The sequence below is a fragment of the Leucoraja erinacea genome, unplaced genomic scaffold (genome assembly GCF_028641065.1).
Source record: "Leucoraja erinacea ecotype New England unplaced genomic scaffold, Leri_hhj_1 Leri_90S, whole genome shotgun sequence".
Lineage (NCBI taxonomy): Eukaryota > Metazoa > Chordata > Chondrichthyes > Rajiformes > Rajidae > Leucoraja > Leucoraja erinaceus.
In genome coordinates, this window is record NW_026576850.1 from 283,607 (window position 1) to 296,822 (window position 13,216).

General features: G+C 49.2%; 1 protein-coding gene across 3 annotated transcripts in view; it reads right to left on the reverse strand.

Moving 5' to 3' along the window:
• The window catches only part of sdc2 (syndecan 2), an 85,356-nt gene that overhangs the window by 11,369 nt on the left and 60,771 nt on the right, over nucleotides 1-13,216 (reverse strand). For all 3 annotated transcript variants that reach the window (XM_055631784.1, XM_055631783.1, XM_055631782.1), the window contains one exon: nucleotides 2,922-3,060. In XM_055631784.1, coding sequence (XP_055487759.1) covers nucleotides 2,922-3,060 — 139 coding nt within the window. The remainder of the gene's footprint in view (nucleotides 1-2,921; nucleotides 3,061-13,216) is intronic.

Genomic DNA, 13,216 nt, shown 5'->3' on the forward strand with positions numbered 1-13,216 from the left:
GGGCTTATGACTTGAATATTACTTATCCATGAGTACGTCACAATGCAGCTTTATAGGACTTTGGTTAGGCTGCATTTGGAAAATTGGGTGCAGTTCTGGTCACACACAATGCAGGAAGGATGTGGAGGCTTCGGAGAGGGTGCAGAGGAGGTTTACCACAATGATGCCTTGATTAGAGGGCATTCACTACAGGGGGAGGTTGGACAGACTTGGATTGCTTTCTCTGCCTCCTGTATCATATCTGCCTCCACCACCACCCCTGCCAACACGCCGCCACACATCTCCTTTCGACTTTGCCCTCCTCACCTCATAGCTATGGGGCGGCTGGGCATATATACTCTGGAATTTAGAAGGATGAGAGGAGATCTTATTGAAACATATAGGATTATTAAGGGTTTGGACACGCTAGAGGCAGGAAACATGTTCCCGATGTTGGGGGAGTCCAGAACCAGGGCCCACAGTTTAAGAATAAGGGATAAGCCATTTAGAACGGAGACGAGGAAACACTTTTTCACACAGAGAGTGGTGAGTCTGTGGAATTCTCTGCCTCAGAGGGCGGTGGAGGCCGATTCTCTGGATACTTTCAAGAGAGAGCTAGATAGGGCTTTTGAATATAGCGGAGTCAGGGGATATGGGGTAAAGGCAGGAACGGGGTACTGATTGGGGATGTTCAGCCATGATCACATTAAATGGCGGCGCTGGCTCTATGCCTTTCTAGTCTAGTTCAATTTTTGGTCACGTGCACCGAGGTAGTGATTAGGTTTTGTTGCGTGCTAACCAGTTAGCAGAAAGACAGTACAGGATTCCAATCCAGCCGTATACATGATAAGGAAATAACCTTTAGTGCAAAGTCCAATCAAAGATAATCCGAAGGTCCCCAAATGAGGTAGATCATGGGTGGGGAACCTGGGGCCTTTTGAATGAATCCAAATTTTGTAGAACAAATCCTTTTATTTTTATTATATGTTTTTGTTCGTCTTTTACTATTTTTATATTAATCTTAAAATGAACGTATTTAAAATATCACAGAGTAAAAGAAAATTCAACAAAATAATCCTCCCGACTGACGGCCACAATTAAAACATTAGTAAGTCATGAGGGCTATTTTAACAAAATAATGTACATTTTGAAGTATATCAAATTGAGATTTCTTGGATGCGGCCTTATTAGATTACAGCTAACTTGATGCGGCATTCCAACATGAAAACGTTCCCCACCCCTGAGGTAGATAGTAGTTCAGGGCTTAGCGTAGTTTAGAGATACAGCGCGGAAACAGACCCTTCGGCCCATCGAGTCCGTGCCGACCAGTGATCCCCGCACATTAACATTATTTACATATACACCAAGCCAATTAACCTAGAAACCTGTACGTTTTTGGAGTGTGGGAGGAAACCTACGCAGGTCACTGGGAGAACGTGCAAACTACGTACAGACAGCACCCCTTGTCGGGATCGAACCCGGGTCTCCGGCATTGCAAGCGTTGTACGGCAGCAACTCTACCGCTGCGCCACTGTGGACGGCCAATTACTCTAGTTGCGGTAGGACGATTCAGTCACCTGATCCTAGTCTTGGGCATTTCCACCCTGGGAAAAAGACTCTGACTGTCTACACTATCTATGCCTCTGTTAATTTGATATACTTCTATCCGGGCTCCCGACAGCCTTCGACAAACAATCATTGTGTCGGGAGACAATCTGACTATTGTTGAATGTCGAACAAGTCAACACTGTTCAGAGAAAGCAATCTCAAAGTTTGCCTAAGTTCGCCTTAGGGATAATGTCTTCAGACCCAGACAGTGACTCAATATTAAGTCTGAAAGACAGCAAAGCAGAAGGTGGAAGACGTTTCCTGTAACGCAATACTAATGGGAAATAAATGCCTTGCCTACAACCCCCCCCCCCCCCCCCCCCCCCACATGAATGAATAAGTTTATTGGCCAAGTATTCACATACAAGGAATTTGACTTGGTGCTCCGCTTGCAAGTGACAACATGACATACAGAGACAGTTAGGAATGAGACATAAAACATTAATAATAAAACATTATCGATTAAACATGTGAATGAAATAAAATACCAGAGCAAAAGGAGGCTACAGATTTTTGGTTATTGAGTAGAGCTACTGCTCGTGGATAAAAGCTGTTTTTATGTCTGGCTGTGGCAGCTTTGACAGTCCGGAGTCGCCTTCCAGAGGGAAGTGGTTCAAATGATTCACATGATATAAAAGAGCACACTTATCAATGCTAGAGTATCAGGAGGACAGAAAGGTCTGTATCTTTATAATAAGTTCCAGCAGAAGAATAAGGCCATTCGGCCCATCAAGTCTACTATGCCATTCAATCATGGCTGATCTATCTCTCCCTCCTAACCCCATTCTCCTGCCTTCTCCCCATAACCCCTGACACCCGTACTAATCAAGAATCTATCTATCTCTGCCTTAAAAATATTAATTGACTTGGCCTCCACAGCCTTCTGCAGCAATGAATTCCACAGATTCACCACCCTCTGACGAAAGGAATTTCTCCTCATCTCTTTTCTCAAGGTGCGTCCTTTTGTTCTGAGGCTATGTCCTCTAGTTCTGGACTCTACCACTAGTGGAAACATCCTCTCCACGTCCAGTCTGTTAACCCGATCATTTTGGTGCAGCAGCAACTGAAAACATGGTGAATCTCCACAGAGGATGGATGGTCATCATGGACTCAGTGGGCCGAAGGGCCTCTGCTCTGTATCTCTAATGTCTAAAGGGATATGGGTCACCATGGACTTGGTGGGCCGAAGGGCCTCGATGGGCCGAATGGGCCGAAGGTCCTGTTTCTGCACTGTATCTAAAGGGCATTAGTGTCTAAAGGGATATGGGTGGTCAGCATGGACTTGGTGGGCTGAAGGGCCTGTGCCCATGCTAGGCTGCTATAGTCCAGCTTACCAGAGCCTGATCCAGAGGTGTCGTAGTCATCATCGTCGACTGGCCAGTTGCCGGACTCCACGGGCTCTCCATTGTCGATCGACTGCTCGAGATAAAACTCCTCACGCCAAGGCATCTTAGTGGCCGACACAGACTGCCGCTGCGGAAGGAGGGAGAACACTGTCGATTACCAATGACCAATTCACACCCCTTCAAGTACTGGTCCACCCAGCGATTTGCCTTGGTTCCCACCCTTGGTTCCAGGGCCTTGCTGGATTATCCGCTCTGCCTTACCAACAGAGGTCACGGCCTCTGAGCGGAGTCCAACGGTACAGGGACGTTCCGCCTAGACCGGCGGCGGGGGGGGCCGAGATACCGGCTCTCAAAGCCCGGCCTCGGAAGTCGGCAATGGGAACAGATTTGCCGGCTAGCCGGGTCGCAGTTCCGGAGCCCCGGCCGCAGGGAGCAGATTCAACTCGACGATTGGCCGCGGAAGTCCCGATGGAGTCGAGATTGGCCGCCTCACCCGGCCTAGGGGCCACATTTTCGGGGGGAGGATTAAGAGGGGGGGGGGGGCACCAGTTACTGGAAGATCAGGGTGGACCGGTACAAGTTATTCTTTTTCAATCAAACACAAAACCACAATTTGCTTTTTACTTCTTGTATTCGCTGGAATTTAGAAGAATGAGAGGGGATCTTATAGAAGCACATAACATTCGTCAAGGATTGGACAGGCTAGATGCAGGAAAAGTGTTCTCCATGTTGGGGGAGTCCAGAACCAGGGGTCACAGTTTAAGAATAAGTGGTAGGACTGGGATGAGGAAAAACTTCTTCACCCAGAAAGTTGTGAATCTCTGCCAGTGGAGGCCATTTCACTGGAGGTTATCAAGAGAGTTATGCCCCTGTCCCATTTAGGAAACCTGAACGGAAACATCTGGAGACTTTGTGCCCCACCCAAGGTTTCCGTGCAATTCCCGGAGGTTTTTGTCAGTCTCCCTACCTGCTTCCACTACCTGCAACCTCCCGCAACCTCCGGGAACCACACGGAAACCTTGGGTGGGGTGCAAATTCTCCAGAGGTTTCCGTTCAGGTTTCCTAAGTGGGACAGGGGCATTAGATTTAGCTCTTAGGGCTAACAGAATCAAGGGATATGGGGAGAAAGCAGGAACGGGGCACCGTTATGTTGTATAATCAGCCATGATCATATTGAATGACGGTGCTGGCTCGAAGGGCCAAATGGCCTACTCCTGCACCAATTGTCTATTGTTTATTCACAACTCTCTGGGTGGAGAAGTTTTTCCTCGTCTCCGTCCTGGCCTACCCCTTATTCTTAAACTGTGACCCCCTGGTTCTGGACTCCCCCAACATCATGAAATATTTTTCCTGCATTCAGCCCTGTCCGATCCCTTAAGAATCTAAATCTGAAACTAAAGGGTTCCAACAGGTCTGTGGACAAATGTGTGTGGTGCTCTCCAAGGCCCCAGGGAGGCGGAAAGAGTTGTTCTCTCGCTATCTGCTCGCTGACTTAACTCACATTTTCCAATGCTCTTTTTCTCAGGCCGCTCACCCTCCCACACTAAACCCACACTCCATTCATCGGTCTGCTAATCTCAACCTCAAGAGTGTAATGGGCATTACAAGCTGTGTCTCGTAGCTCCCACATGTTGGGGCCAGGAACTGCAGCTAGCTGAACGTTTACAACAACAACAACCAAGTGCTGGATTAACTTATTGGGTCAGGCGGCATCTCTGGAGGACATGTGTAGGAAGGAACTGCAGATGCTGGTTTACACCCAAGACAGACACAAAATGGTGGAGTGACTCAGCGGGTCGGGCTGCATCACTGGAGCGAAGGAATGGGCGACGCTTCGTTTCGAGACCCTTCCTCAGACTGACTCTGTCTGCCTGTGGAGAAGACATTCCACTTGTATAGTTTACAAGCCATCGGTATTATAGACAATAGGTGCAGGAGTAGGCCATTCTTCCCTTCGAGCCAGCACCGCCATTCAATGTGATCATGGCTGATCATCCCCAATCAGTACCCCGTTCCTGCCTTCTCCCCATATCCCCTGACTCCGCTATTTTTAAAAGCCCTATCCAGCTCTCTCTTAAAAGATACAGAGAACCGGCCTCCACCGCCCTCTGAGGCAGAGAATTCCACAGACTCACAACTGTGAGAATAAGTGTTTCCTCGTCTCCGTTCTAAATGGCTTACTCCTTATTCTTAAAGGTTGAGAGGGATACGGAACAAATGTGGTCAAATGGGACTAGCTTTGTTTGAGCATCTTGATTGGCATGGATAAGTTGGGCTGAAGGGCCTGGTTCTTTGTGACTCTATAACGGTAACTCGCACCCCGCACCCACTGCAAAAGAAGCGGTCATCGGTCATGTAATTCCTGCCATGTTCACTGTCTGAAGAGACACAGTGTGGCTGGAGTAACTCAGCAGGTCAGGCAGCATCTCTGGAGAAACAAGGATGGGTGACGTTTCGGGTTGAGGTCCTTCTTCTGACTGAGAGTCAGGGGAAAAGGGAAATGCGAGACACCAGCGTTGATGTAGGACAAATGAATGAAAGATAGACACAAAATGCTGGAGTAACTCAGCGGGACAGGCAGTGGGTCAGTCTGAAGAAGGGTCTCGACCCGAAACGTCACCCATACCTTCTCTCCAGGTATGCTGCCTGTCCCGCTGAGTTACTCCAGCATTTTGTTCCTATCTCAGGAAAGATGTTGTCAAGCTGGTTTAAACCAGAATCTGCAGTTCCTAACTACACACACACACAAATGAATGAAAGATATGCCTAGATGTTGTCCTAAAGACGGCCAAAAACTACACACGCCCTTTCTAAAAAAAGCGCACTTTTTATTTTGGCATCTTTTGATCCAAAATTAAATTTATTCAAAAGTTAAAATTATCTTTGCAATATTTTAGTACAGTATGAGCTGTTTCAATGCAAACGTTTAACAAACAGTTAGTTCTATTTACATGCACCATTGCCATATGTCATGACAAATGTTGCCACTATTGAACACTAATGTACCAGGGATGAGGCAATGTTAAGGGCAATCTTTGGTTTGTATCATTGCAACTGGAGCATGGGCCTGTCCCACTTAGGCTTCATTTGTGCCACATAATTTACGCGTCACGAGGTGCATGGTGCATGGTGATGCGCAGTCGCCGCGGCACCCCAGGATTTTGGGATGTACAAAATCTTTGCGCTGCTGCACTCCATGGGCTGCACTACATCGGGACGGGAGAGGCGGGGCCGGACGTGGCGCTCCGACCCAACAGTCCCCTCGACCTGAGTAGTAGCAGTAAAATACGGGACAAGGGCCGTCACGTACGGGACAAACCAATATACGGGATGTCCCGGCTAATACGGGACAGTTGGCAACCCTAGAATGGGGTGACATTTCGGGTTGAGACCCTTCTTCAGACCGAGAGTCAGGGGAGAAAGAAACAAGAGATATGGAAGGTTAAGGTGTAAAAAGGAGAGATCAAATGGAACAAAGTTTAAGTAAAATATCGAATAGGTCATTGTTAGCTCGGGGAAGGTGACAACGAGGAGTACAGAGATAAAATTTGATCAGGAGGATGGTCAAACTGGTCGGAGAACTAGGATGGGAGAGGGGATGGAGAGAGAGGGAAAACAAGAGAATGGAGCGGCTGGGCTTGTACACTCTGGAGTTTAGAACGATGAGAGGATATCTTATTGAAACATTTAAGATTGTTAAGGGTTTGGGCACGCTAGAAACAGGAAACATGTTCCTGATGTTGGGGGAGTCCAGAACCAGGGGCCACAGTTTAAGAATAAAGGGTAAGCCATTTAGAACGGAGATGAGAAAACACTTTTTCTCACAGAGAGTGGTGAGTCTGTGGAATTCTCTGCCTCAGAGGGCGGTGGAGGCAGGTTCTCTGGATGCATTCAAGAGAGAGCTTGATAGGGCTCTTAAAGATAGTGGAGTCTGGGGATATGGGGAGAAGGCAGGAACGGGGTACTGATTGAGGATGATCAGCCATGATCACATTGAATGGCGGTGCTGGCTCAAAGGGCCGAATGGCTTACTCCTGCACCTATTGTCTATTGTCTATTGTCTAAGGGTTACTTGAAGTTAGAGAAGTCAATGTTCATACCGCTGGGATGTAAGCTGACCAAGCGAAGTATGAGGTGCTGTTCCTCCAATTTGCGCTGGGCTTCACTCTGACAATGGAGGAGGCCCAGGACAGAAAGGTCAGTGTGGGAATGGGAGGGGGGGGTTTAAAGTATTCAGCAATCCATTCTCCGACGAGAGTTCCACAACATTTTATTCCACATGATCTCCCTCCCCATTGATCCGTAGCCTAACAAAATCCACACAAAATAGCCGCCATCACGCAAGTTCACAGGTCCTTGCAAATGGCCACAGATTTGAAAAAAATGCACTCATTTTCATGAATGACCCGGAGTACAACAATGTACTAATGCTACGGAAATACTTTAAATGCCCCAGTATTGAATGTCCAGGCAAAGCTGAGGGGGACGCTACAGTATACATGGCAGCTGCTAACAGCAAAAGCACCTCTTGGTTTTAGTTTAAATGTATCATAGGAGTACGAGAATGATCCCAGGAATGAGCCTTTGACGGCGCTGGGTCTGTACTCGCTGGAGTTTAGGATGAGGGTGGGGGGGGGAGGGGGGGGCCTCATTGAAAATTAACCGCATAGTGAAAGGCCTGGATAGAGTGGATGTGGAGAGGATGTTCCTAGTGGGACTAGTGGGAGAGTCTAGGACCAGAGGTCGTAGCCTCGGAATTAAAGGACTTTCCTTCAGGAAGGAGGTGGAAGAGGCATTTCTTTAGTCTAAAGGTGGTGAATTTGTGGAATTCTTTGCCACAGAAGGCTGTGGAGGCCAACTTAATGGATATTTTTGAGGCAGAGATAGATAGATTCTTGATTAGTATGAGTGTCAGGGGTTATGGGCAGAAGGCAGGAGAATGGGGTTAGGTGGGAGAGATAAATAGACAATAGACAATATGACAGTCCCGCCATCCTGAGAATTAAACTTGTAAACCTACACTGCACTCCCTCAATAGCTAGAATATCCTTCCTCAAATTAGGGGACCAAAACTGCACACAATACTCAAGGTGTGGTCTCATTAGGGCCCTATACAACTGCAGAAAGACGTCTTTGCTGCTATACTCAACTCCTCTTGTTATGAAGGCCAACATGCCATTCGCTTTTTTCACTGCCTGCTGTACCTGCATGATTACTTTCATTGACTGATGAACAAGGACCCCCATATCTCGCTGTACTTCCCCTTTTCCCATCTTGACAGCATTTAGATAATAATCTGCCTTCCTGTTTTTGCTACCAAAGTGGATAACCTCACATTTATCCACATTAAACTGCATCTGCCATGCATCTGCCCACACACCCAACCTTTCTAAGTTACCCTGCATTCTCATAGCATCCTCCTCACAGTTCACACTGCCACCTAGTTTTGTGGCATCTGCAAATTTGCTAATGTTACTTTGAATCCCTTCATCCAAATCATTGATGTATATTGTAAATAGCTGCGGTCCCAGCACCGAGCCTTGTGGTATACTGCCTGCCATTCTGAAAGGGACCCGTTAATCCCTACTCTTTGTTTCCTGTCTGCCAACCAATGTTCTATCCATGTCAGCACTCTACCCCCAATACCATGTGCCCTAATTTTGCCCACTAATCTCCTATGTGGGATCAGTCATTATTGAATGGCAGAGTAGACTTGATGGGTCGAAAGGCCGAATTCTGTTCCTATATCTTGATGGGCCGAATGGCCTAATTCTGCTTTATCACCTATGAATTTATGAGCTTACAAACAGGTCCTTGGGCCCCCGGCATTCTCCCTATGACTGTCTGGGTGCCCACATCAATCCCAAAGACGTGCGGGTTTGTAGGTTAATTGGCTTCTGTAAAATTGTCGCGAGCGTGTAAGGTGGATGAGAAACTGGCTTAACATAGAACTGGTGTGAACGGGTGATCGATGGTCGGCATGGACACAGTGGGCTCGTTTTCATGATGTATCTCTTAACTAGTTTAGTTTAGTTCAGAGATACATCGCCCCTGAATACATACATTTACAGATACATCAGCCATGATCACATTGAATGGCGGTGCTGGCTCGAAGGGCCAAATGGCCTACTCCTGCACCTATTGTCTATCGTGGAAGTAGGCCCTTCTGCCCACTGAGTCCGCACCGATTAGCGATCCCCGCACATTAACACTGTCCTACACACACTGAGGTCAATTTACAATTTTACACCAAGCTAATTATCCTACAAACCTGTACGTCTTTGGAGTGTGGGAGGAAACCAAAGATCTTGGAGAAAACCCACATCGGTCACGGGGAGGAGGTACAAACTCCGTATAGACAGCGCCCATAGTCAGGATCGAACGCGGGTCTCTGGCGCTGTGAGGCAGCAACTCTACCGCTGCGCCACCGTGCTGACTTTTACAAAGCAGAATAGCCTCTAGTTTGTCAATATTAGGCCCTAAAATCTATAAACTAAAACAGAGCTCGGAATTCCCTCGCTAGTTTGATCAATAATTATCCCAAAATCAACACCAAAACAAGAATGAATAATCCATCTCACTAATTAACTAATTCCCTGCTGCACAGGGTGGCACAGTGGCACAGCGTTAGAGTTGCTGCCTTACAGCACCAGAGACCCGGGTTCCATCCTGACTAGGGGTGCTGTCTGTACGGAGTTTGCATGTTCTCCCCGTGACCTGCGTGGAGATTTACTCCAGGATCTCCGGTTTCCTCCCACGCCCCAAAGACGTACAGGCTTGTAGGTTAATTGACTTCGGTAAAATTGTAAATTGTCCCGAGTGTGTGTCGGGTAGTGTTAGTGTGCGGGGATCGCTGGTCGGCACGGACTCGGTGGGCCGAAGGACCTGTTTTCTACGCTGTATCTCTAAACTAAACTAAACTAAAATTTGCTGCCATTTTAAAGTACTGTGAACACCAAGCCTTACATCATTTCTTTGCTCAAAGTCGTACCATCTGTAAGCAATTAAATCATGTACAAAAGAAATAGCTAGCATCAGTAGTTTTAAAATATCAGCATAATTTCCTCAGCGTCGACGTTATGTGAATTAATATCCAGGACACTCACTAAACTTTACGCACGTCTGTGAAGGAGTTGTGTTTATTTAATATCTTCAACCATGTTTGCAACACAAGTGCATATTCTCTTTAACAAAAATGCAGCACAGAATGATTGTGCCCCTCGGAAAATCTCAGAACATTCCAACCTCCTAAAAAAACAGTGGATACCAAATACAAACATAGCGACAGACAGCAGCAAGTTTGGGATGAGGGTGGGAGAAGCAGCAAGCTGGTGGTGTTTAAATGGTGGGGGACAGGGAGGGGGGGAGAGAGTGAGGGAGAGAGGGAGACAGAAATAAATTAATATTGAATTGCTAAACTTGCTATTGTGTTGTACAGCTTACAGCTGCAAGAACGTGTAGCAATCAATAAAGGGCTATAGGTCTATTGCGAGTACGTGTACAGGGACATATCTATCCATGCACTGTTTACTTGTATTTATATTTATGCATTTTAAATACAGTATGTATGTTATGTTTTATACTTTGGCAAAATAACGATGTATTTTATCATGCCAATAAAGTTTTTTAAATTGAAATTAAATTGGAAAATTGTGAGAGAGAGAGAGAGAGAGAGAGAGACAGAGAGAGAGAGAGAGAGAGAGACAGAGAGAGAGAGAGAGAGAGACAGAGAGAGAGAGAGAGAGAGAGAGAGAGAGAGACAGAGAGAGAGACAGAGAGAGAGAGAGAGAGAGAGAGAGAGAGAGAGAGAGAGAGAGAGAGAGAGAGAGAGAGAGAGAGAGAGAGAGACAGAGAGAGAGAGAGAGAGAGAGAGAGAGACAGAGACAGAGAGAGACAGAGAGAGAGACAGAGAGAGACAGAGACAGAGAGAGAGACAGAGAGAGAGAGAGAGACAGAGACAGAGAGAGACAGAGAGACAGAGAGAGAGAGACAGACAGACAGAGAGAGAGACAGAGAGAGAGAGAGAGACAGAGAGAGAGACAGAGACAGTGAGAGAGATGACTGAGACTGAGAGGCCAAGACTGAGAGACACACACGCACATGATGGCAGAATTTAAACAAAAATAACTTTTTTTTTAACCAAATATTGCTTTTAATTCTCAGGGACCTAGGTGCGATGGGAAAGATGTATTAGGAACCCGAGAGGCAACATCTTCCACACAGAGGATGGTGGGTGTATGGAACGAGCTGTCAGAGGAGGTAGTTGAAGCAGGGACTAGAACAGCATTTAAAAGACACTAGACCAAGTGCAGACCCATCGGGTCTGTTTCCCCAACGCATGTTTTGTAGGGGGGGGGGGGGGGGGGGGGGGAGGGGAGGGGAGGGAGGGGAGGGAAGGAGGCAAGGAGGCATGAGAGTGGAAGGGGAGAGAGGGGGCAGGAGAGTGTGGAGGGAGGGGGGAGAGCGGTAGGAGGCGGGGGAAGAGTGGGATGGGAGGGGGAGAGAGGGGGGAAATAGTGGTGAGGGAGTGGAGAGGGTAAGAGTGCGGAAGAGGGGCAGAGGGGAAGGGGGAGAGTGGTGGAAGAGGCAGAGATGGGTAGGGGGGAGGAGGTGGGGTGGGGGTTGGGGTGGGAGGGGGGAAAGGGAGGAGGAGAGAGGGGTATGGGAGGGGGTGAGAGAAAGGTGGAGGAAGGAGGGGGGGGGGTAGGGAAGGAGGAGGGAGAGGGGGAAGAGTGTGGAGGGAGGAGGATAATGGTAGGGGGCGGGGGAAGAGGAGTGGGATGGGAGGGGGAGAGGGGTGGGGGGGGGAGAGGGGGAAAGAGTGGGGAGGGAGAGTGGGAGGGGGAGGGGGGGGGATAGAAGTGGAAGAGTGGGGAGGGAGGGGTAGGAGGGTAGCGGGAGTGGTGGAAGAGGGACAGGGGGGTAGGGGAAGGGAAGGGGGAAAGAGAGAGGGGGTGAGGAGGTAGAGGGATGGGGTAAGGGGGAGAGAACTGGAAGAGTGGGGAGGGAGGGATAGGGGGAGTGGTGGAAGAGGGACAGGGGGGTAGGGGGAATGGGGCAAGGGGAGAGGGTGGGGGAGAGAGAGGGATGGGGGGGAGGAGGAGGGGGGGAGGAGGGAGAGGGGTGAAGAGAGGGAGTAGGAGATGGAGAGAGGGGTGGGGGAGGGGGAGGAGAGAGGGTAGGGAGAGGGGAGAGGGGAGGCGAGGAGGTATAGATGGGGTAAGCAGTAGAGGGGGAAGAGTGTGGAACGAGGGGGGAAGAATGGGAGAGAGGAAGGGGGTGGGGGAGGGAAGGGGGGTGGGGGGAGAGGGAGTGGAGAGGAGAGGAGAGGGAGATGGAGAGGGGGAGGAGAGAGGGGTGGGGAACGGGAGGAGAGAGGGATGGGGAGGGGAGAGATGTGTGTGGGGGGGGGAGGGAGGGGAGGAGGGAGATGAGGTACGGGATGGAGGGAGAAGAGTGTGGAGGGATGTGGAGAGGGGGGTAGGGGGAGTGGTGGAAGAGGGACAGAGGGGTAGGGGAAGGGGTGGGGGAGAGAGAGGAGGGGGGGGGAGGGGTTGGGAGGGAGAGGGGTGGGGATAAGGGGGAGAGAAGTGGAAGTGTGGGGAGGGAGGGGTAGGGGGAACGGGGTGGGGGAGAAGAGGGAAGGGGTGGGCGGAGGAGAGGGAGAGGGGCGAGGAGAGGGCAACATAGAAATTAGGTGCAGGAGTAGGCCATTCGGCCCTTCGAGCCTGGACCGCAATTCAATATGATCATGGCTGATCATCCAACTCAGTATCCCGTACCTGCCTTCTCTCCATACCCCCTGATCCCCTTAGCCAGAAGGGCCACATCTAACTCCCTCTTAAATATAGCCAATGAACTGGCCTCGACTACCCTCTGTGGCAGAGAGTTCCACAGATTCACCACTTAAAATGTGACCCCTTGTTCTGGACTTCCCCAACATCGGGAACAATCTTCTTGCATCTAGCCTGTCCAACCCCTTAAGAATTTTGTAAGTTTCTGTGAGATATCCCCTTAATCTTTTAAATTCTAGCGAGTACAAGCCGAGTCTATCCAGTCTTTCTTCATATGAAAGTCCTGACATCACAGGAATCAGTCTGGTTAACCTTTTCTGTACTCCCTCTATGGCAAGAATGTCTTGGCAAGGGAGGAGAGGAGGGGGGGGGGGGGGGGGGGGGAGGGGGGGGGGGGGGGGAAGGGGGGGGGGGGGGGGGGGAGGGAGAAGGGGGGGGGGAAGGGGGAGGGGGGGGGGAGGGGGGTGGGGAGGAGAGGGAGGAGGGGGA